This window comes from Phytophthora parasitica (genome assembly GCF_000247585.1).
Source record: "Phytophthora parasitica INRA-310 unplaced genomic scaffold supercont2.24, whole genome shotgun sequence".
In the NCBI taxonomy this organism is placed as follows: domain Eukaryota; phylum Oomycota; class Peronosporomycetes; order Peronosporales; family Peronosporaceae; genus Phytophthora; species Phytophthora nicotianae.
The window spans coordinates 201,880-225,920 of record NW_008649010.1 but is presented as its reverse complement, the minus strand read 5'-3'; the positions used below and the strand labels follow the sequence as shown (position 1 = coordinate 225,920).

Sequence of the window (24,041 nt, the reverse complement as noted above, 5' to 3'; positions counted from 1 at the left end):
AAAAAAAAACTCCGCAGGTGACACCAGAGGAGCTGAACGCACAGACAAGTCTGGCGAGATCACAGTCTCAGCAACCAACTCATCCGAGTCTGAGTTACTTGGGGACAGCGGAGCAGCAACGGACGACGGCGGAAGCGAAGGTAAGCGAACGGAGACAGCCGGCGAGAGTAGCGCGACGCAACGAGGAGTTAAGGCAGCCGTCTTGGGCGCCTACGATACATCGTTTAGCAGCGACGTGGGCGATTGGGAGCCCAGGAAGTTGTGGAGCTCCTCCTCCGTGATGTCGCCGAGCACGTCGTGCTGGCAATTATCTTCAGGCGCAGGTGAAGGTGTCGACAACGCTAGCAGCAGCGATAAGGTCAGGCACGAGGCCGTAGTCAAGTTCGGCCGCCACGCTTCCCTGAAGTGGCGGCACAAGCACTCCTTGGTTGGAACTTTGCTGGACCATGGTTCTAACCGGTGGCAATCTCAGAGAGGGACCAGCTCTGCCCGTATCTAGCGTCGTTCGAAGCATCGATACTTTGGAGCCGTACAGATGCCACCAGGACCGTGTTGGCTCACCCGAGCAAATTTCCGAATGGCTGGCTATCCCTGAACGGACGACTTCTGGGGGAAGGGTGAGTGTAACAGGTATTACTGTGTTTTAGAATATGATTTAGGATAGGATATATTACTTTGCAAACTTTAGTATAAACGCAGAGTAGGGCAGTCTATGGGAGCTCCGCTCTCAACTGCCCGAACTGTGCGGGGCGGCAACCTCATCACTTCTCGTTTTGGCCGCCCCTGCAAAGAGCATCTCCCCCTCATCTGCATCACAACTGATAAAGCAGGTCTTTATTGACCCTGCTTCCAACAAATCCATGTGCTGCATGCAGTGAATTATGTTCCAAAAATATAACTGCAAATTAACATTTTTTGATACTATTTTTTTCCAGCGAAAATGTGCATTATTGTGCTCGTACTTACGTAGAGTGTTTCTTACCGTAGCTTTGTGATAGCCATCTTTGATTGCTAGCTGTGGAGATAATAACATACCACGAAAGTATACACGCGTGAAAGCGGGCGCTAATTGTATGATTCTACCTGCATCAAACAAACGTGGTAGCGATGATCCATTCGGATAGAATGGTGTGCTAAAAGCAACAACGTAAGCGGGTGATGTCGTTCCAATAATTATCGCTCTTAGTTTTATCCACGTTTTTATTTTAAGGCAAAGATTCTTCTTTGTACTTCTTTTTTACAATGCAAACAGCAGATCGCTCAAGATTCATCTCGACGTGATGCTGGTTGCTACCGTAAATCTATGTTTCATCATGAAGAACCGAGGCGCTTCTTCTTAAAAGGGTTAACCCTTTCACTATCATTGCGTATTGACTTCGAGGCCACGCTTAAGCGAGTCGTGATCTTGCTGACACCAGAAGTCTTGATCGTGGGGAAGCCCACCAGCGTGCATTCACATGTTGCTTCTGGTGCGTGACGGCGTCGAAGTTGAACCACAACAGCAACCGCTTCTGTACAGTTCAAAAAGCCGCTATCGGTGGTACGATTTGCAACCAAATGAAATGTTCCTGTCTGAGTGGGATCATTGCCCGAAACAGAACAAATAAAACCCAATTTCTGAATGTGAAAGAGTCAACACCACTCAATTTAAAGACAGCTGGACTTGCTTTGAGCTCGCCAAGAATCGCCGCCTTAAAACACTAAAATTATCTTAGAGCGATATGGAGGTCATCTCAAGAAAGCAGACAACCCAGGTTAGCGTGTGTAAGTGCGCTTGTCACAAACCTAAAATTGCTCTTATGCATTGTAATCGGATCGTCGCGATCTGGGTCACTACTATGGTGATGGTCCAGAAAGGTAGAACGATAAGTCATAGCTGGGTGACCGGGGTATATCAACGACTCATTGGTGCACCGGTATCGGATAGGGGTCTCCAACAACTGGTTCAAATGGTGAGCGGTACAAAAGTGACGCGTAGGAAGGACGAACAGCGAGAGAGGCATGATTCGCACCGCGAACGAGTGGGGAGGGCAGTGCACGAAAAAGTGGTATTCAGTAAGCTTGTTAGAAACGGGTAAAGTGCAGACTAGTCAACTAAAGTATCTGGTCCTGACCCTAGCAGAACAACTGTAGAGGTTGGATATAGTATATACTAGCTATATACAGCAATCCCGCAAAACACATTCAGCCCAAGTAGTGATGCACATCGCGGTGGCGTAGACTGATGGGCGGTCAGCTTGAGCTGCGCGAGCAATCGTCTCGCAATTAAAACCTAATTACGGATATATTCGTCGAGCATGATCGAGCATGAGTTAGGATTGGCCCCGGTAGCAATGACGCCCACCGTCTCTACAAGGGGATCGTCTTGTAGTTACAGCTATACACATCAGATCTAACCAAGAGGGTACAGCCACCCTCGTGAAAACTTCGACTATTGATGCTGTTGACCGAGTAGAGAATTAAAATCGAAGTAATGGAAGTTCAAGGGAATTTGGCTGTCAAAATCTGATTACGACTGAGCGGTTGAAGCAATTGAAGCAGTTGAAGCGGTTGAAGCGGTTGACATCTTGGCGCAGTTTGTCCGGCATGAATGCATGACAACTCGCGGTCGGAGACTCCGAGCACTGCAACTCCGACTCGGAGCCGAAGTTCATTTTCAAATTTGCGACTTTCCAGCAACCCCCCCCCCCCTATCACGTCGAGATGAACACCGTGCTTCTGCTCGCCCTCGCTGCTATTGTGACCACCGCAGACGCGGCCGCTCCTGCTGTCCCGACGGACCGTATGGACCAGTTCCTCCAAGAAGGGGCCGCTCTTCGGTCCGAGTTGAATGCGTGGAAGCAAAGCGAGGCTGGGCAGTACGCTAAGGAGCATGGCTTCCTTCCCACTCCGTCCTCGAAAAACACGACCGACGAGGAACTGCGTCGTTTCTTCCTCTCGAAGCTGTTGGTCGAAGATGCTCAAGCGGCGAACCCGGATGCAGTTTTCTCCACTGACACGCCGTTTACGCTGCTGACGCACGAGGAGTTTGCCAAATTTATTGGAGAGTCCTACCAACGCGACTCTGGAGCTCTCAAGGCCACTTCGTTCGCTGATGAAGTGCCGCTGAACTTGACTGCTTCCCCTACTGACAAAGACTGGACTACTTCGGGGTGTGTTGCTCCAGTCAAGAACCAAGGCGATTGCGGTTCCTGCTGGGCATTCGCAGCCGTGGCCGCTCTCGAGAGCGCCATTTGCCTCTCTGGCAAGCCTCTCACGCTTCTGTCGGACCAGCAAGTGGTGGACTGCGACAAGACTTCGTATGCTTGTGACGGAGGCTGGCCCAGCACCGCATTGACCTACATTCAACAATCCGGTGGCGTCTGCACTCAGGAAGCCTACCCGTACGTGTCGGGCGACTTGGGCTATCATCAGACGTGCAAGTCGTCTTGCAGCCGTGAACCGGTGAACATCCGCAAGGTGGTGGCGGTTCCTCGTACTGATGCCGGATTGGTCCAAGCCATCAGCGCTCAACCCGTGGCTGTGGGTGTCGCGGCTGACAACCCCACGTGGAAGCAGTACAAGAGCGGCATCGTGTCCTACTGCTCGACGACGCAGCTCGACCATGCTGTGCTGGCTGTGGGCTACTCGCCGTCCTTCTTCAAGATCAAGAACTCGTGGGGCACGCAGTGGGGCGAGGATGGCTACATGCGACTCAAGCGCGGCGCCGGCACCAGAAGCACCGGCACGTGCGGCATCATCGGTCCCTTGTCCGTCTACCCTCAACTGTAGATGAGCTGACAGATAGCCAACTTCAACGTTTATGTTGAATTGTTCGTGACCTCATGTTTCTAACAGCAAAAACAATCACTTTTGAGTTTAATCTTGTTTTTGGATGCTTGATCTGGAAGAGAGGCAAATATATTCTCATCCAATATGGCAACGAAAAGTTATTTGTGGCGCATTGGCCCTTCGTGCCGTGGTAGCAGACATGTTACGCTCAACGTGACACTCAACATCACTGCGACTGCTGCGTTTACTGGTACTGTTGGTGGCTCTGGTGGTGTGCCATGTGATCTCGAGTCGAGATTCTCGGCACGTGTATCCATCTCCATCTTGTTCGAGATCGGTAAGGATGAAGTGAGAGAATACATGGACAAACTCAACATACTCAACATGCAATGCGGCCTTCAATGACCGTGAAGCACGAATAGCATGAGTTAGAGCAAACTGTGCTGACATTCATTTATTCATTTACACATACATATTCCCCCTCGTAAGCGCTAAGTAAGAACGTCAGCTGACAAACTTTCCTCATAATGTTTTACTGTTTCCATCTTTACTCAGGGAAGATCGGTATTTTCTAACTAATATACTGCTGGTATACTGAACAATTGCTGTTGAGTGTTGGCACCTATTTTAGTAAAAATTGGTCTTTTCGGAGCAGTGTACTCCGCAGAGATTTTACAACCCATTAACTAAATGGTAGTGGCGCTTGTGAGCGACGTTTGTAAACGTATCTGTCTATTTGCAGCGACACCAGACCCACAGGGTTTAGGAAAAACAATCTTTTGATGTGATCTTCCCATTGCTCGTAGAGAATAATTATCGAATAATACTCTATACCCAAGAAGTACCCTCATCGACTACCCATACAGTAACCTCACTAAAATTTGTACTAGAGCTGTGAGAAGGCAGGGACAGGTGCCTCACCATTTTATTAAACATTATTTTCTGAGCTTACGCGAATAATCAGAGACCTACAATACGTTCTCTATGGCTAAGAAATAGAGCTTTTGAGAGGTGGAGAGGAGCTTTTAAAAAAAATGCTATATTTTCCCTTGTTGGAAGATAAAATATGTTATTATTATTTTCGTTATCATAGTCCGTAGTATGCATTCAATGTTTGAGTGATCAATAGTATGGTATTTAGACTAACTATTGCAATAAGTATGCTAAGCCGTCTTCGGTTCACACTTGCATTTTGAAAGTACGAGTATGGCCAAAGTGTCCCTCACATTTCAACCTCCCCCCCCCCCCCCCAAGCGCGAGCACCTTTGGTTACGCCTATTTACCGAAACCACATACACGATAGATTCTATTTCCAGGACGGGCATCCTTACCCAAGTCAATATAAAAGCAAACGTGTATGAGTCACAGCCGGGCCGCCTCTGTATGTATTTTTTTGTGTATTTATCACGAAAATGTGTATCCCCCATATACGTTATTGTTGTTAAATATACCTACATTATCGGCCATTTGTTACCGAAGTTGTATTTCTGGGATTTACGGGTTTTGATTGGCTAGATGGTTCGTATTAACCCGATTTGAGGCTGGTACCACGCATAAATTTGGGGTGCCGTTTCCAACCTTCGTTGCAACCATTGCATGAACGACCGACTTTTGCAACCGTATCATACAAACAGCAAGTCAGCCCCAGCATAGTAAAATGAAGTTAGGGTTGCAAACGCAGGGGTGCAAATCGCCATAGTGAAACCAAGGCAAGGTTGAAAACGCATTTTTAGCACAACAGAAATCGCCGATCATGGCTCAAGGCACGCGGCGCTACACTACAGGAAAGTGAAGTTCGTGCTGCTAAAGGACTACAAGGATCACAGTGGCTAGGGCTCGAGCTGTGTCCAGCGTCATGTCCACGGGCTCTAGGACCACGGTACTACAGGGTGGCGGTATCGTGGACACGACACCACACGTAGCAACGGAGATGACATGTACAAACCCATCGCCAAGGCGGAGATGCTCATGCTGGTGCAAGGCCGTTGACACGGCGCCGGACAAAGCTGAGGCCAAGGTCCAAAAAAATTACTTCTATTTAGATAGGGCTAGGTTAATACCTCAATTTTAGCAGAATAATGAATCCAATTTATACAGCAAATTATGCCGGTAGTATGGATTTCGTCCAATCACAGAGCATCAATGCAACCTACCTTTAATGGACCCAAGCAAGTAGTTCTTAACAGAGAAAGTCCGAATGGCTGGCATTCTACCTGCCATTCGAGACTTTCCCATCATCAACGAACTTTGAAAATGACTTACTCACTAGACATGCGCTGGCGAGCAATTGTGCTCATGTACGTATATGCTGTCGATGCAGCGACTGTAGCTACTGTACTAGGTTTATCAGAACGTAGCTTAGGTCGGTGGTACAGCCGGTTTCGAATGACAGGAAATGTTCTTAAAGACAAGCCACGAGCCAGAGGCTCCCGCTGGCCTCCCCTTGTCTGTAACTTTGTACAGCAATACGCACAAGACCACCCGTGTTTCTATTTCGAGGAGCTGCAGTACGAACTACAAGCTCTCTTCAATGACACTATCAGCCTGTCCGACTCAACAATATGTCGGGCCCTTCGCTTCGACCTAAATTTAACGAGGAAGGTGTTGACAAAGCGAGCACGGGAGAGCGTACCAACAGAGCGCCGAGAGTTTGTGGCTCGGTTGGCATCATACTATAGCGGGCCGGACCAGCTCGGCTTTATTGACGAAACATACAAGGATGGAAGGTATATCATATTTCGATCTGACTTCATATTTTAACTAATTGCTTTTATTTTTTGTTTTTTTTGTATTGATTTTAATATTAAGATCCGTTCTGCGTCGGTACGGCTGGTCGACAAGAAACACCCCAGCTCAAGTGTCGATTCCTTTTAGCCGTGGCAAACGTGTGTCAATGCTTGCTGCAATGGATGTACAGGGATTTTTTTTGCGTGGGGAGATACGGAGGGAACTTTACACGAATGGAGTTCCACATAGTTGTCAAAGAGAAAATCCTTCCGTTATTGAACCCATGGCCTTCGCCACGTTCCATTGTCATCATGGACAATGCTAAGATACACTTGTACAAGGAACTGCAAGAGCTTGTCGACATTACTTGGGCTTTGCTGTTTTTCTAGCCACCGTATTCGCGGGATCTTCATCCAATTGAAGTTGGATTCTTGCTGCTCAAACGCTGGATCCAAAGATACGCCAACATAGCATTTCGAGAAGACCCATTGGCTGTCCTGAATGTTGCGATGTACACATGCGCAAGTCAAAAAGAAGAAGTTGGTGAAAAGCTTTATAGCCATTGTGGATACAAACCCAATCAATTGTCCATCAGCAATTAACGAATAGATTCTCCTTTTCTAATGCTCCATCCACTGTGAGGTCTCGTCGTCATGTTCTAGATCTTCAATGTTATTTGTAGGTGCAGTTGTATCAATATCTGTCGGCAGCCTAAATGGAGGTCACAAACCGTAGTTGATTAGGCTAAGAGCTTCCCAAAGATCGCTGATATTTACCTGCAAAGGTGAGGCAACGCCGTGGAGCTTCACTCGCACGATACGGTACTCCTCCTCACACTGCTGCTGTGTCTCGTTCAGGGATTGATCTATCGCTGCTTGCTGACTGTCTATGTATGTATGAGCGGAACATGACGTTATCTGGAATGGCCATCGGTGCTTCGTCCGGTAGGCGCGTTTGAGTGACAGCTATATAGAGCTGTGAAGCAGGTCCAGCTTCAACTTGGTGCTCCGGCAGCATGGCTTCCGCACCAGATAATCCCCCGCTGAATTTCAGTGCTGTAGAGGCTCAACACTTTCTCTCTTGGATTTTGTCAATGAAGAACAAGAATGGAGGTTATCATTCATTTTCAACCTACGCGGGTCATCGCTCAGCACTGTGCAGTCTTTTCCGCGATTACCACTATACAATGCCACCTCAGTTAGAACGGGAGCTGAGCTGCCATTTCAAAGGCCTTCAGCATCGAATAGCGAGTGCTATTAGTAGCGGAGATGGCCCTATCAAAGTTGGTAAGGACCCGATGACGTTCCGTCTATAACGTAGTATTGCGATGAAAATGATGAGATCGACGTCGCGCGAAATATTTTTTTTGCGTGAGCGTTTCTAATACTATCGTGGACTCTGATGGGAGAAATTAATGCAACCAGAAAAACGGTCCTGGATCCGAAAAAATGTCCTGCAATTTAGGACTATTTGTAGGACCAATTCATGACTTGCAGGACATTTTTTCGGGTGTATTAAGGATACGTTACCCAATTTGTAATGTCTAAGTGAGGGCGATAGCGCTCCGGACCAACTAAGGTGAGCGGGTGTGAGGCGCGTAGCCATAGCAAACCCGCGCGGGGAGCCCGCGAAGCAGGGCCGCGCGGTATTTGCGCAGGCGGGCCCAGCGCCGAGCTCACCAACGAGCCGCGCGCTAAACACTCTAGTACATCCTATCTTTATATCGCGAGCGAAGCGAACCGCGGGGTCGCCGAAGGGGCGCCCAGCCAAGCGAAGCGCGGCTGGTCACTTTTTTTGTTGCTGTATTGGTACTCTTCTATATAATTAACTCACCTAAAAATGGGGAATGCACCTAAATTTAGGACACTTTGTACGACACTTTCAGTGTTTGCAGGACATTTTGTAGGACATAGTTGTAGGACATATTTTCGGATGCAGGACCATTTTTCTGGCTGCATTAATGGCATTCGACTCTGATGTCTCGGTCTGCCAACACTGTATCGCTGTGCTACAATCACATGGAGTGGGGAGAGGACGCACTAAAAGGGTTTTTTGCTCACATGAAGAATGACCAACGAGGTACGCGCCCTCGAGACCCCCGGCACATCTACGCAATCCCACCGATGCCAGAGGTCTGCCCAATCTTCGCCATAGGTATGTATGCATCTACTATATTGTCCCAGTTCTGATATATTATCATCTACATATCGATAGGTCTCTACCGGATGGTATATGGCGTCGATTCAAACGTGATCCAAGTATTTCCTGGAAACGACCAGTACGACCGCTTCCGTAAAACCCTTCGTCGGGTGTTAGAGTCCGCTGGTCTGAAAAACGAGTTAGACCGCGTTGGCGTACGCTGTGGTGACATTGGTACTCATTCTATGAGAAAAGAAGCTGCTACCTATTGCTCTTCAGGCTCAACAGCATGCCCATCAGCAATAGCAGTGCACTTACGGACTGGATAAGCTCTTGGTGGTGTCCAAGACCGATATTTACGACACAATTCGGTTGGTGATATGTTTGTTGGTCTCACGGTGTCCGGTTTGCCAATCCATAAATCTGAGTTTGCAATTCCTTCACCCAGGTTTTAAGGCGAGCGATATCAAGGTGAGACGGCAATACGAAGTTGCTTTCGTGGTTTGCCCCCGAACATCTCATTAATTGGCGAATATGCTCTAGCGTCTATCGGCTACCACTACCTGTACTTGAAAGAACACCTTCCTCAAGAACACACAATTTTTCAAGCGCCTTTGATGCGAAACGAGCTGAAAATTCAAGAATTGAAGGAATTTATTATCTGTGACGAGGCCAGCAGTGAAGAGACAAACACTGCCACTGGTGTTCCACCGAACGTTGTTTTATTATCGGAATTTCAATCGTTAAAGAACGTGGTCGCGCTCGGAGCAGCAAAATGTAGCTTGTGAAGTTATTGAGGGTATTCGCTTAGTTTTAGACGAAGCAGAGGAACACCGGGGTACTCCAAGTTGTTCCCGGATTGCAACTACAGTATTCAACTGTCTTAAAGAGGGAGGATACCTGTGTCAACGACCTGAGCCGATAAAACTAGCTGAGCCCAATACAAGCATGGACAATATTCATTCACCACCACCATCTTCCGGCTACACAGGGCTTTCACGCGTTTCCGGAGGGTATGACCCTGCCTGAGGGGGCCGCTGACCAAGCCTGGATATTCTGATGTTGTGGTGATCCATCACGTTCTCTGCCTCCGTTTCGGCGACTGAAGAATGCGGATCTTAGTGACAACAAGCAAAAAAACGACTGTCAGACCTTAAGTTCCTGGTGAACTTGGTGGAGCAGCGGGCTGTAACACTAGGCATTGATACCGGATCACTCACCGTCGAAGAGGCCGTGTCAGTGTTCCACAGATGTGAAGAAGTACTGGCTGTTCCTGAAGTTACTACTAAGGCACGCAAACAGCGATGCAGCCAGCTAGTCTGGCAAATAGTTACATCAATCATGCGTAAGAAGGTGCGGAGAGCGTTATAATAACAATAACAACATAATACAGCCTTCGTGTTCGTACAATGAAGCTGATCCTCTTCTTGGTTCACTTGGTCTGTGCTGCTCTCACTGCAATATTAAATGTATACCCCCTTGAATGTAACCCCTCCGGTAAAAAGCCATAACCCTCCAGTAAATTCTGCCCACAAGTAATTATATGCAGGATCATTTAGCAGAGAATCGCTATCGCCACCACTCAGTGCAACATCACCGACTTTGAAGTGCTCTGGTGGATTTAGTTCGGCCATGACGAGCTGTAGAATGAGTGCGGCGTACTGCGTATGACTTCATGTGGGGTTATGTGATGCAGTGGCTTACTCGTACTGGCAGAAGCTAGCGATCGCAACTAAGGTGAACTAAAAAACCGGCAGTGATGCATCCACGTACTAAGTGCGGTGAAATACTGGTGTTCTTCTTTTCTTAATAATTAGAGAGAAATGTGAGACCAGAATTCTCAAAAGCCGAGCTTTCAAGTCAACTAGCTATTACTACAACGGTGTTTTGAAAAAACTAGATTCGTATCTTGAATAATGATGATTTAAACAAACGACCAGTAACTACACCATAATCCATCGAGACTCTGTCCATTTTCAAGCAGATACCATAGGGTGTAAAACTCCTAAAAGGCACGCTAAACAGTCATTTTGAAAATAATCATCGTCACTAGTGTATGTGGCCATTTGGAGTGCAATGGTAGCATTTAAGTCTTATTTCAGGTGTCGAATGACGCGATAGTGCTCTAAAAGGCTTTGCATTTATCTCGAACTAGCATTTGAGTCTTTATCCGATCAATAATGGCCGTCATGACGGCCTGCGCAAATGGGCCGCGAGCCACACCCTCTTTGCTGGCTGCATCGTCGATTTTTCAGCGTTGTGCACATGCGACCATAATAGCCAATAAGGGGGTCGGCTTCTTAAATGAAAAGGCCTCGATAATGCTGACCGATACTCTACTACAGTAAGTATCTCGTCCACAGCAAACCATCACCCGGTTTTTGTGTGATGCTAACTCCTTGGTGGCAGCTTGAAATTAGTGAAAATCTGGTATTGAGTTTCACCTTCGCCTCAATGGGCCTAGCAAGTGCGAGAGAGGTCGTCCCTGCATGGATTCTTTCTCGGGTCGTATCCTGGCCTACGGGTCAGGAGGTGGGACACGTATTCCGCCTTGGCTTCGACTCCAGCCGTCAGCAGAGCCGCGAGAAGAACAGTAGCAGCGATGAGAGCCTGGACGACCTTCATTTTCAGTTGTAAGGATTCTTGTGAATGGTGGGTAGCAGTTGATTTGCCGCTCAGGAGTCGAATTGTAAAATGACTTTAAGGATTTCAATTGCCCAAGTTGTGCGTACTTCTCAGATTTATGCCATCACGAGATCCGTTAGACGAAGGCTCACATGCCGCTACTACCACATCAAGAGGCAATATTGTGATCATTTTCGCTGCGAAATTCCATCACGGGTATGAACAATCAAGAAAAATATTATTGAAACTCGTGCACTGTGCTCACTGTCAAAAGTGCTTTAAACAAGCTAGATGATGCGTAATGTATAGGCTGGTTCATGTCTAAAGTTTAATGTTCTGCTCAATAAGCGAGTTGATGAAGATCGCCTCAGATCAACTCTACTAGCATAATGAGCAATTCCTAACCGAACAAGGAAACGAGGCGACTACAAGAGATCCGTAGTGTAATTGTCCGTGTGTGCCGCGATGAGCTGGTTTGCTTTTGACTGTGAATACTGATTTATCGTTATATTTGACAGCCCAGTGTTATATTCTCTTCGCATTGCTAAACCTCGTGCTTCTGTAGCATCTTACTGAACTCTTCGAGGTCGATCTTGCCGTCTCCGTTGCGGTCCATCTGGTAAACCAGTTCGCGCACATCGTCGTGGTCTAGCGCTTGGCCCAAAGTCTTAAAAATTGAGACAAACTCGTCCACCGATATGGTTCCGCTGCCATCAGCGTCAACCATACGGAAAATCTCTTCAACGAGTTCCTCTTTGGAGTGGCGACTCTCTTGAATTCTCGCGCTGCACCATTTGTAAAAAGCCTCGAACGTGATTTCCTGTGGACCTTCGACCATAACGTCGTCTTTACCTGCATCACTGTCGCTTTCTAGCTCCTCCGCTACCAGATCCGTCATTAAGCGATTGAGCTGCATGTCGTCCAAGTCGTGCGTAATAGCTAGTAAAAGGCTGGCCATCTCATCTCTCGACACTGACCCTGAGCCGTCCACATCAAAGAGACAAAAAATAGTGTGAATTTCTCGTCTCTCCATCTCTCGACGGTATGCGTCGCCTCGCTTCTCTCTGGGAGTAAGATACGCTGCCAATGGAGACAAAGGTGGTTCAATTGTAGCCTTTGGAGATACAGTGAATGGTGGCGGAACCTGTTGGATAGAGCGTAACACCCCAGCAGTGACAGTCGGATCGAGATGCGTTGAAGAACGACGACGAGCCGCTTTAAATGTGGCGCTGGCATCGATAGGCATGATACTGGAACGTCTGCGACTGACTGGCATGGGAACTTCAGGCATCAACGCGATATTTTCCTTGAGTTGCTGGTCATTGCGACGAACATTTTCTCGAAGATGGATCTTCATTTCAGCGACGAAGCGTAGAGTTCTCAGTGTCTGTCGAGCGCGAAGAAGACGTGACACTTGAACGATAACCTGAGAGACTTTCATGTGCTCCACATTGAAAGCCAACAGTCCATCGCGTGCAATGCGAGTGGACATGAATGGCACTGCAATACTTGGGATCAAGAAGAGAAAGCACAGTAGAGCAGCAAATACTGGATGGTCACCGAAAAGCTCCGAGATCTGGTACGTTTCACGCAGTAAAAAAGTTGAGAGATGCAGCGCAGTGAGGAGAAAGACCATTCTAGTTGAAAAGAGTGCCAGTACGACTCCGTTGCCCCATCCACTACCAATGATGCTTCGCTGGCGTCGTTTAAGTTCTTTTTCAGGAAGATCACGCCCACCGTTGGGGAGGAGCTCGACGTAGGGAGGTACCCAGCCATCGGGGTCGCCGTAGTCTTTGCCGAGTTCCTCAGAATCGGCCAGTAGCCACGTTTTCTCGTTGGAATGTGGAGATATTTCAGCTTCTGGATAGGAGGCTAATCCGTGCTGGATGCGCCACGCAGCCTTGCGCCGCAATCTCTCGGCGTCGTGTTGCAGTCGTGGAGGGGTAAGTAAGCACCTCATCGCATTCACTCTTCGGTAGACGAAATCGTTCAACGCAATAAGCGAGAACCCAGCGATAAGGAGAATGGCTACTTCTCCCCGAGGTCCAGCGTGCCAGCAGAGACCAAGAAGAGCCACCAAGACGACGTCAAGAGCAAGCCATGTAGCCATATCGATCTGAATTAGTCTACCCATGACTTCACCCGAGATGATGGAGAGATACTCATTGAAAGGGAACCGAGAATCGTCTCCCTGGAGTTGGAATTCCTTAGCCAATTGTCGTGCTGTCTCCTCGTCGGGGTGGTTGGAGCGGTAGTCCATGAAGCGGCGTCGAAGTGCCAGGTAGACCACTTCTCGCTCCGCTTTCCTCGCTGTGGCAACTCGACGCCACGAGAATCGTTCCAGCCACGTCTTGGGTGGTTCTGAGGCGAGTGCGTACTCTGAGAGGACGGAAGGAATATCGGCACAGCTGCGCTCGAACTCTCGCCACTCGTGCTGCACGTGCATTCCGAGCCGTAGTAGTCCGAGACAGAGCACGAGAAAGATGACGATGAAGAGGAACAACGCCATGTGCAGCTTCTCGATGATCTCCTGTAACTCCGCGCTACCTCCAAGTACAGCCCTGGAGAGCCACGGCAGCACCTCGATCTTGGTGACAACAAAGAGCAGCAAACCGATGAAGCCCAGTGTCGTGAGCTCTCCGAAGACTGTGTTGACGAAGGGCATGTTGAGCTCGTCTGTGTGTTCCCTCAGCTCCTCCGTACAGATCTCGAATAGGATGGAGATAGCTACAAGCGTCGAGATAGTCACCGCCGCCACGACCCCAACTCGGCCACTATCCGGTTCAATCTCCCCTTCTCCTTCTTTACCTTCAGCACCCCCGTGCTCTTGAGCTCCTGCATGTTCTGAGGGCGGGTTTTCAATCACTTGAGCCACCACCAGAGCCAACAGCAGCACTAACAAACTCAATAGTCGCAGCGCTGGGCGTGCGTTGTTTGCCATCCTAAGCGAGGAATGGCAAAATGTGTCACTAACACTTACATTGGTCAGTGACCGTTGCCAAGGAACGCGTCTCTTCAAGATCCATCATACAAAAATCAAGACAAAAGATCCAAAACGAGAGTGATGGTTTTAGCCGTTAGAAACGTGTGGCCACGAACGCTTCAACATAAGTTGGCTATCTGTCAGTTCGTCTACAGTTGAGGGTAGACGGACTTGGGGCCGATGATGCCGCACGTGCCAGAGCTGCTGGTGCCGGCGCCGCGCTTGAGTCGCATGTAGCCTTCCTCCCCCCACTGCGTGCTCCACGAGTTCTTGATCTTGAAGTAGGACGGCGAGTAGCCCACAGCCAGCACAGCATGATCGAGCTCCGACGACGTGCAGGAGGACACGATGCCGCCCTTGTACTGCTTCCACGTGGGGTTTCCAGCCGCAACGCCCACAGCCACAGGTTGAGTGCTGATGGCTTGGACCAAGCCAGCGTCGCTCTCAGGAACCGCCACCACCTCGCGGATAGTCACAGCTTCACGGGTGCAGGACGACTTGCAAGTATCGCGGTCGCCCGAGTCTCCCGACACGTACGGGTAGGCTTTTTCAGTGCAAGCACCACCGGATTGTTGGATGTAGGCCAGCGCGTCGCCAGGGAAGCCTCCCTGGCAAGCGTACGAAGTCTTGTCGCAGTCCACCACTTGTTGCTCAGACAGAGGAGTCAGTGGCTGTCCAGCGAGGCAGATGGCGCTCTCAAGAGCAGCCACGGCTGCGAAGGCCCAGCATGAACCACACTGACCTTGGTTCTTGACTGGAACAACACATCCCGATGTGGTCCAGTCCTTGTCAGTACTGAGAGGGTCCGTTGAGTTGGATGGCGCTGCATCAACGAACGAGGTGGCCGCGAGAGCCCCAGATCCGCGCTGGTAGGACTCTCCGATGAACTTGACAAACTCGTCCTCCGTCATGAGTGTAAACGGCGTGTTAGTGGAGAAAACAGCCTCCGGGTTCGTCGCTTCAGCTTCCTCGATCATCAATTTGGTCATGAAGAAACGACGCAGTTCCTCGTCTGCCGCAGCAGCGACATCTCTCGAGGACGAAGCAGGAACGAAGCCATTTTGCTGTGCATACTGTCCAGCATCACTTTGCTTCCACGCGTTCAGCTCAGACTCAAGATCGGGCTTCTCTTGGAGAAACTGGACCATGCGGTCGGTCGGGACAACAGGAACTGCAGCGTCGGTAGCAGCCACAGCAGCGAGCAGGAGCAGAAGAGCGGTGTTCATCTTGACGTGTTGAGAGGACAGTGTGTTGCTGGAAAAGGAGCAAATTTGAAAGTGAACTGCAGTTCCGACCAGGAATTGCACACCAAGCGGAGATGTTTAGCAGATTGCAATGCATTCATGTTGGACAACCGTAACAGGATGTCAACTATGCCAACCGCGTCGATGGATATCCAAGGTTTTGTCGCGCTCGTTATCAGATTTTGACAACTAAATTCCTTCAACTTCAATCAATTTGTCAACAGTAGCAGTAATCGGAGTAGCCATCGCGGTTGACCGCTCACTTACTCCTCTTGACTTATTTGGGATGAATGACTTGGTCGACAAAACAGATTTCGCGGAAGTCCATGGCTTCTTTTGCTTGACGGCGTGATACCAACCGCGTCACTTTCATTTCCATCCTTTTCGTAATATTTCCGATAGAAAACATTCCTGGAGCAATAGTGGATCGATGCAGAGCCCACGACTTGGCTGAGTAGTGCAAACACAAGCCCTCGGTCCTTGTCAGGCACAACTTCATGTTCATCTTCATCATTCCTCGCCAATGATCGCTTTCTATGTGCAAGCACATACCCAAAGATCCAGGCTTCTCCAACAGCATCGCGACAAATAGTAGTGACCTTGATGTACAAAACAGACGATAGCGGGTCAGGTAGGATGACTTTTCCTTTGACTTTGCGCTTCGAAGGAATCGTGAGCGTGAATACGCCCCAAATATTTACTGCAGGACAAAACTCCTCGTCATCGTCGCGGAAGATCAAGTACTCTTCCTCTTCAGTTGCTTCAGCTTCTATTCGAAGCGAGTTGCTACCAGATTCTACTCCCGTGGCCAAGGCCGAGTAAAGTCGAAACGGGGAGACTGGTTGTCGTTGCTGCAAAAAGCACGTTGTGCACAGCTGCACTGGAGTGTCATGGACCGAGCATGTCTTCGGGTTTGAGAGAGTGGTGGGAGCAATACCGAGCTTGGCCTCCAGGTTGCGGCACACCACGTAAGGGCCGAGCCAGATTGTTCGTTGACTAAGCTTTGGTCGCCTTGTGCTGCCCACTTCAGTCACGGTTAATGCTACTGGAGTGGCACAAGAAGGAGAATCGTAGTCGTCTTTGATGCCATGTTTAAAAGCATGATGCCTGCATTGGGGTGGACGATACTTAGCTGTCGAAGAGCATGTGAGGCGTAGTTTGTACCATACCTTTTCAGTTCTCGTCGTGTGCGGAACTGCTGTGTTTCGCATCCTTTCTGACTGCACGGGAAGTACCCGACAATCATCTTGTTGTCCGCTTCTGACCAAGAAGCGTCTTTGGGCCAGTACGAGTGTAAATATTGATCCACCAAGGGGTTACCGCTTGCAAGTCGCTCTCGTCCCTCATGTGCCTCTACTTGGTGTAGTCTTGCCATCTTCCTCGACCTGATGCATCACAACGAGGTCAGAATAGTTAGTAAACATTCATTAGGAACGATGCCAGTACAATACCGTACGAGAAGCATTTGCCACACGCTGGATGGCCACACACGTAAGCATGAGAGCGGCGAGAAGTTATATGAATGATTTGTTCGGTTCGAGCTTCTCGAGGAAGAGTCTGCACATACAAAACAATTAGTTAAGGCATCATCTTGCTCATAGACACTTTTTCTTGTACCTTCAGCTCGTAGATGAGACGATGCATGTCCTGCGCGTTGTGAGGTGTTGGATCATCCCGGAACAGCATCATATCGTCTACTGTCGCCGCCTTGCCATGTCGAGGTGGTAGTTCTCTAAGCACTGCTGTCGTCTTAGGTCGAGTTGAGATTTCTGGAAGTTCTTCTTGTTGAGAACTTGGATCATCATCGCGTACACTAGTTTTCGAGTCGTGCTGAAATCCGAGCTTCGCCATGCGTTCCTCGATGGCATGAGCTCTCGCTGGCATGGGCTGGATCGCTTTTTCCAATGTCTTTCTTTCGCAGTCCATGCCAAATTCCCGGTAGAACATCTCCATCAATGGGGCTCGTGGCAGCGTGTTGATTGCTGCCACTGGTTTCGGTCTATCAGAGCGCTTACCGTATCGAATGTGGCTCACGACTTGAAGCCACTTGAGTTTCAACAGGGTAGAGTTCTTGAAAACGAAATCTACAAAGTCACGGTGGTCGCGCAGCAGGTTATGGCCCTCCCGACAGTCTCGCAGGCGATCAGCTATAGCATCCACAGTTGGCAAAGCCTCGATGTCCCCATTCTCACATGACCTTAAGCTGTCTTTCCACCGTTGGCTGGATTCAATCTCACGGCGAAGCTGATCAATAGCCGCCTGGATGACGATGCCCACACTTTCCTTCTGATCCATCTTGGCAGAAACGGTAGAAACATGGCGAAGACGCGCTAGACTCACATGCTGTTCCTTGCTCGCTTCAAGTCGTCCGAAAGAGCTTCTCAGACCCTAAAGTAGGGGCATAAACTCTAGTAAGATAAGCAACAACCCATTCTATAGGAACGTCATACCTTCGTGTACACGACGTCGAATCTGGCAAGTCTTTCTCCATTCAACTCCATCTGATGGATCGCAGTTATCTTTGCTCTGCGAATGATTCTCTTCCCCTCCATCCTCCCAACCACATCAACAACCGTACCAACGGGAAAAACTGCCTTAGCAATGGGCATTGACTGCGTCAACGGGTCACGCTTAGTAACCACATGTCTTCGCAGTTCCTTCCTCGCGACATCAGCCTCCATCGCTTCTCGACGAGCTTCGTCTGCTCTTAACCACTCTCGCTCTTCTTTCACCTGCCTCGCATACATTTCTTCCCTTGCTAGACTCCAGCCACGCTGTCCATCTCGGTCTTTGATCAAATCCAGAATGTACTGATACTTGTACGCATGGCCTCGGTTGGGCACGGGATCATTCGCAACTGGACGCATATGCTGCCTCCTGTCCTTATGATAAGCGAATGAAGGGAGCAGAAACCCATAGCGTTCATGACCCACCGTCATACTGTCACTGAGCTGTCCACTAGAGTCCGTTGCTGTAATTCCCAGCCACTCCCATCGCTTCAGCATCCCCGCCCAGCGCGTATTAGCCGTCAACCGTCCAATATGTCCCCTAAAAACACGCTGGATCGTCAAGACACCGTAACGTATCCGTATTTTCCGACTGGGATACGAATACGACCCCGAAGTCTGCCGCTCAACCACAACCTTCCCGTACTTAAAGCCATTGTGTGGGTTGATATAACTCGTGATGAAATGCACACCAGGATCTCCACGCCACATCCGACGTGTCAGCCATCCACGAGCGCATTTCTGAACCGACCGAGCACTCTCATAACGTTTCTTGATCAGCATATATCGGTGGTATTTCCTCCATTGTCGCTGGATCTTGACAGTGCCCAATAAACTACGCAGTCGCTCCGCAATTTCCTGTTCGTGCATATCTTGGCGTCGTTTCCACTGCGTAATGTGAGCGCGAAGAACTCTATGCGCTCGAAGGCGTCGAAACGTAGTCATCTGCTTCTCCATCTCAGTAAAATTCACCGCCGCTTGGCGCTGCAGAGCCTGCATATACGCGATCTCTTCTCGTATAGTTCTGCCAAAAATTCGCTGTCGATACCATCGGAAGTTGCGTTGTAGACGAATCGCAGCACAAAGCTCGCGGAACTTTTTCCTCGCCAAAGCACCACGTAACAAGCGCTGAATGTGGGGCACAGCGTTGTGTACACTCTCATGTTCGTGCTCAAATCTTCGACGTCCTATAAACCCTCGGACAAATCGCTGGATAACACGACACGCTTCCATCCGATCCAACGCAGCCTGTTCGTAGCGCAGCAGCTTCACTCGTCGACGAGCACGATTCCCTCGGAAAATTCTCTGGATGCGAGTCGCTACGACTTCAGCTCTTCGTAAGAACTGTAAGTGCCAGAGCGCGTCTTTAACGACTGTAGATACTGGGTTAGGATGGTTGAGGACTTGTTGAAAGGCTGTTGTAACGAGTACACGCGCCTTCTTGATGAATTTTTCCAGTGGTGAGCGTGAACGGGACGGTAGCACCACGACAGCGTGTGTGGTCTCCATGGAGATTGGTATACTGCCTGGTTCTAATGGAGGCGGATACTTTGGAGCGAGGGGATGTCGCTCAACGGGAGTCAAGACCTCTTCTTTTTTGCATTCTTTGATGCCAGGCACGTCGAACTCCGAGTCGATAAGCTGGACGCTGCCACGTTCTTCGAAGGATAAAGTACTCAAGTGTGCTTCCAGATGATTGCGACACATTCCAAAGCGGTTCTTCCGGTCGATTGAAGGGCATATTTGTGCTTTAGCCCCGTACGTTTGTATACACCGTGAAGCGTGGAAGCCACAGAAGGGTAGATACGAACCTTGCAACACTGGATGCATCAGCACTCGGTTCGTACAGCGCCAGACGTAGGAGATCTCCGAGTGCTCTTTCTGCCACGCACATAGACTTGTTGGATCCAATTTCCGCCCTATTTCAGCTGATCTTTTGTGTGGTAACTTCATCATGGCGTCGCGTTTCACTTCCTTCTTGGCGTTGGTCTCACAAACCCCGGGGATTTTCAATGCTCCGATTCGAGGAGGAACCTTTTGCAGCGTCACACGAGTTCCCGCAGTCACTTTGTAGCAATGCAGACACAAACCAAACTCGTTCGGAATTTCAATGACACAAGATTTTTCCATCGGGTGCTCGCTATAAGCGCATCCTTTGGCATGCCACAGACAGAAACGTTTCGTTGCAGTCGATGAAGTCTCCGCTTTCTTCTTGTCTGGTGGTAGTACGTTGCTGCAGTGATACATCTTGCCTCCAATGCGCTCTCTGAATTATTAACGTTAGTTAAGCGTACATTAGCTTAGAGACTGCTGCGACCTACCTCCAGCAGCACTGACCCTCGTGGCGATCGTTTAGTCCGAGTAATTGTCCTCCATGTTGGTCTACGTGGATGGTGCTGCTCATTTCCTCCTCCATCGCCGCTGTGACGTCTCCAAACCGCGCCTTCACGGTCGTCTGCACCTCTTCCTTATCAAATCTTGACTTGATGGCAGCATTCGCGTTCACCACACTGTCCTTCCACGTCCACTTTCCCTCCGCCACTGCTTGCTTCTTCCTGGCATTCCACTTGGAAAGAGACGTGTCTTCGTCGCCATAAGCATCCAGCGCATTACGCAGCATACGCTTCCCCTTCGTCTTCGCACGTGCAGCAGCCAGCGCCGTCGACATCGCTAATGGTTGCTGTATTCACACACACACCAACACACAGCGACTACCTCGTTCGCATTTTATCTCAAGTCGCTATTAATGCGATGCGTCTCCTCTGCAAAAGTATCAATAGTCACGTCTTGCCAGCAATAACATAAAGTTTAGTCAGGCTCATTCAGCACAGCGTTGCTATTATTTCTCAGCACCAGCTTCAGTCTATCCGATTCTTCTCACAGTACCCGTGACGCCGTCGAAGCAGAAGAAGTTGCAAATCGGCTCGTCCTTCTGCGAGATAGCCTTGATAACTTCCTGACCCATAATACCAGCCACAATAGCACAAATCGGCACAAGATCCGCGTCAGCAACACGCAGCAAAGCCCTACAGCAACACAAACACAGTAAGCTTCACTGTCTAGTACCTAAGTACGAATAGCGACGTACTGCAGCTCGTCCGGAGAGAGATAGTCTTCTTCTAGTCCATTGGCTTGGAACTGTTCTCTGGCATAGTGGATAAACTCCACCTCCTGGTTGTCCGTAATCTTCGTCATGCCCTTAAGACTCTTGTAGCCCTGTAACACTGCACGTATCACCTGTCAGACTCCGTCTCGTAACTCTTTTAAGCGTTCCACGTACGTTGGTTCTTGACGAAAACTTGAGGCAGTTGTGGTGCGCGTTTACGGGCGCTCTGTAACGAGCTCCATTGGATCTTCTGGGCCTCTTCCAGTGTCGGGAACTTGACTGTAATTGGGTCACTGGGCGCGCTATCAGCTCCCACGGCGTTGCGACGGAACGTGTGTTCACCCAGATCGGCGAATATGATGCCGTCGAAGCCGAAGCTCCTGGCGGAGTAGAAAGCGATTCCTAAGGAGCGACACAAAGTGTCCAGTCGAAACTCTGTGACTTGCTCGGCGCCTATAAGGCAGACGACCGTGAACTGCTTGAAGAACTCATCGGTAAGCTCGTCCAGAGGTTTAGTCTCGCTTGAAACCTGCACCAGGGGGTTCAGTTCCTGCACACGGGGCAGACAAGCCTCGGCGCGCTATTTGGGCAGTTAGAGTATCGGGTTAGAGTTAGAGATTAGGATAGAGATGTCGACAAACATTTTTACTGACATACATTCTTGCCGATATCTTCTTCAGATAGGAAGAACTGCGTGGCTATGGCTGCTGGTGTCACTGCCTGCGAGTCGTGCAGCGTCACACCCATACCTGCCAGCACGAGGTTCTTCACCAGCTCCGAGCCCAGAGCAGTGAGGCCACTGACTAGAACGCGTGAATTTTGAAGTCGCTTCTGCGCCTCTACACCCCAGAGACGCATCTGCCGGTCGTATACGGCTGCCTCGGCCGCACTGAACGTCGTCGCTTGCTCCGCCATCTCTTCCTTGGTGCAAGTCAAGATATGATGACCACACGAGATGGGCACCAATATGTGTGGCGCACATCATTGTTGTGTGTCGATCCTGACAACAACAAAAAATAGGAATCGCATAAAAATAAATAGCGAATGCTCAATGAGCATCACTCACTCATTACCAAACAGATTTCTAGACGCTAGATGAATTATGATATTTGCACCTAGTCCAACATCTCGTAACGATGTAGGAAGTAGGCTAGAAACTAGTGAAACCTAATTTAACAAAGTTCTGCTTGAGAAATTAAACGAGATTTTTTCAAACGTTTGGAAAAATAAAGGTAAAGGTATAGAGCCCTTGATATTATTTTCACAAACAAAGGTCAAGTATGAATTAAAAAAAAACGCCTCCTTCCTCAATCATTTTGAAGATTTCGTCATCACTTTTCCCTTTTTTTCTTCTTGTTGAGCAAAACCCAGGTCCATGTTCTGGGCAATCCAATAATTTCTGTTGTCTTGCTTCCCTATACCGATTATCCTCGCTAGCCCTGCATCATCAATGCCAGTCTTTTTAATCCATGACACCAGTAACCCATAGGGATCCTTCTTTAAATCAAAGACGTAATGGACCCAAATTTCCAAGACTGAGTTTTCAGAAGAGTGGTGCCTTCTTCATTCAATTTCAGCAGCTCGAACACATCCCTTTCAGTTTTGCCATTTTGCAACCATTTCTCCCTCAGAGCCTTCTCCATTTTCCCAGCAAAGTTGAAATCGCGCTGTGATGAAACAATCGTTTTCGCCAATTCTGCATCGTCGTCGTATTGCTTGCTAAGCTTTAAGAATAGCAAGTTGAAAAGATCCGTCTCCAGCTCTGATACTATTACGTAGTCCGGTCATGTCCCCAGTCTTGGACTCTTCATAGCATTTTCGCCTTTTGCGTCAAGTTGGAGAATAGTGTAAACGTCATCCACATTTTTCGCGTTGTCCTTCCATTTGCCTAGCTGGATCCATTCCAACCGTTTGACAATCGGGTTCTTACTTGTCAGCTTGCAATTGCCAACATACGCGCCAGCACGTCATAGAGGTGATGACATCGTGAACATCGCTTCTTCCGCTGGCCACTGGCGGTTCTTGTAGATTTTGAGCACAGCCTGAGTCTACTCATCAAATCGACCGCTCGAGAATAGTAAGTCGGAATTTACTTGATTAACCTTGAGGCTTTTAAAGAGGGTATTGACCTTGCTCTGCTTGTCTGGGTTAAGTACACCTTCACCTAGCTTCTGCATGTTAGCTTTATGAGCCAGATTTTTTACTGCCTCAAGAATCGGGATGACTCTTTCTTCCGAGTGGCACCAGTTGCTGCCGTCCTCAAGCGCCGATTGGCTTGAATGTTACTCGAAGTCATTCCAGGTTTGGCATCAATAGCTGTAGTTTCCAATACCAAACCAATGACGATGAGTAGAGCAACAGATTTCGAGAGTATGCCACACTGGGCACCTGTTGTGCGTATGGGCGTGGTCGTCATCGTGGCGACTGTGTGCTTGAAAGTAAGTTGCGAATTGAGTTTTAAGGATGAGTTTGACGATCCTTGTCCTTCGCCAACTTGGTGCTGCTGGGTGACGTTGGAGCCGCTGTTGGCGTGGCTTAATGATGTTGCTCTGGGTTTGAATTTAGAGTCTTTTTTCTACCAGCGGAGGCTCTATATTTCCTGCGCCGTTGATTACTACATTCTGTTGGCAACATCGCGGCAAACAGGGCGGTGAATGGCAATACTTGATGGCCTCCCAGGGTACATGTGTCATTTAGATAATATCTTTCATTTATTGACTTAAAGTTGTGTGCACGGTAGTGGCCATCAATATGTCATGACCATACAAATGTCTACCGCGGATAGAGTTCTGGTTCTTCGGTTCTACGGGGCGACGAAGGTTGTTGTATTATTTGTGTATGTGTGTTTGTGTTTTCATTTTTTGCCTCCGCGCGCTGCGCTGACACAGTGTAATAAACATAAATTGTATTTTTTCTGTCGTATCATGGTATATTGCCAC

The 24,041-nt window shown here is 48.9% G+C and overlaps 7 protein-coding genes across 7 annotated transcripts; 1 reads left to right on the top strand and 6 right to left on the bottom strand.

The window, feature by feature from the left end:
- Nucleotides 1-2,703: 2,703 nt before the first annotated feature.
- Nucleotides 2,704-3,862, top strand: PPTG_11311 (hypothetical protein; the record flags this gene model as incomplete). The annotated part of the gene is made up of 1 exon (XM_008906601.1): nt 2,704-3,862. One exon carries the CDS (start codon nt 2,704-2,706, stop codon nt 3,769-3,771), a length of 1,068 nt encoding a protein of 355 aa, XP_008904849.1. The 3' UTR covers nt 3,772-3,862.
- Nucleotides 3,863-6,770: 2,908 nt separating this feature from the next.
- Nucleotides 6,771-8,650, bottom strand: PPTG_22820 (hypothetical protein; the record flags this gene model as incomplete). The annotated part of the gene is made up of 5 exons (XM_008906600.1): nt 6,771-6,995; nt 7,275-7,384; nt 7,634-7,677; nt 8,332-8,350; nt 8,620-8,650. 5 exons carry the CDS (start codon nt 8,648-8,650, stop codon nt 6,771-6,773), a joined length of 429 nt encoding a protein of 142 aa, XP_008904848.1.
- A 3,099-nt stretch (nt 8,651-11,749) lies between these two features.
- On the bottom strand, nt 11,750-14,203 carry PPTG_11310 (hypothetical protein; the record flags this gene model as incomplete). The annotated part of the gene is made up of 1 exon (XM_008906599.1): nt 11,750-14,203. The coding sequence occupies one exon, from the start codon at nt 14,201-14,203 to the stop codon at nt 11,807-11,809; it is 2,397 nt and encodes a 798-aa protein (XP_008904847.1). The 3' UTR covers nt 11,750-11,806.
- A 191-nt stretch (nt 14,204-14,394) lies between these two features.
- On the bottom strand, nt 14,395-15,471 carry PPTG_11309 (hypothetical protein; the record flags this gene model as incomplete). The annotated part of the gene is made up of 1 exon (XM_008906598.1): nt 14,395-15,471. The coding sequence occupies one exon, from the start codon at nt 15,469-15,471 to the stop codon at nt 14,395-14,397; it is 1,077 nt and encodes a 358-aa protein (XP_008904846.1).
- A 281-nt stretch (nt 15,472-15,752) lies between these two features.
- On the bottom strand, nt 15,753-20,664 carry PPTG_11308 (hypothetical protein; the record flags this gene model as incomplete). The annotated part of the gene is made up of 6 exons (XM_008906597.1): nt 15,753-16,596; nt 16,659-16,874; nt 16,946-17,046; nt 17,107-17,877; nt 17,940-20,262; nt 20,318-20,664. 6 exons carry the CDS (start codon nt 20,662-20,664, stop codon nt 15,753-15,755), a joined length of 4,602 nt encoding a protein of 1,533 aa, XP_008904845.1.
- A 195-nt stretch (nt 20,665-20,859) lies between these two features.
- On the bottom strand, nt 20,860-22,017 carry PPTG_11307 (hypothetical protein; the record flags this gene model as incomplete). Its single annotated transcript, XM_008906596.1, has 4 exons — nt 20,860-21,022; nt 21,085-21,220; nt 21,277-21,682; nt 21,760-22,017. The coding sequence occupies 4 exons, from the start codon at nt 22,015-22,017 to the stop codon at nt 20,860-20,862; spliced, it is 963 nt and encodes a 320-aa protein (XP_008904844.1).
- Nucleotides 22,018-23,069: 1,052 nt separating this feature from the next.
- PPTG_11306 (hypothetical protein) lies at nt 23,070-23,279 on the bottom strand (the record flags this gene model as incomplete). Its single annotated transcript, XM_008906595.1, has 2 exons — nt 23,070-23,150; nt 23,196-23,279. The coding sequence occupies 2 exons, from the start codon at nt 23,277-23,279 to the stop codon at nt 23,070-23,072; spliced, it is 165 nt and encodes a 54-aa protein (XP_008904843.1).
- Between the last annotated feature and the right edge of the window lie 762 nt (nt 23,280-24,041).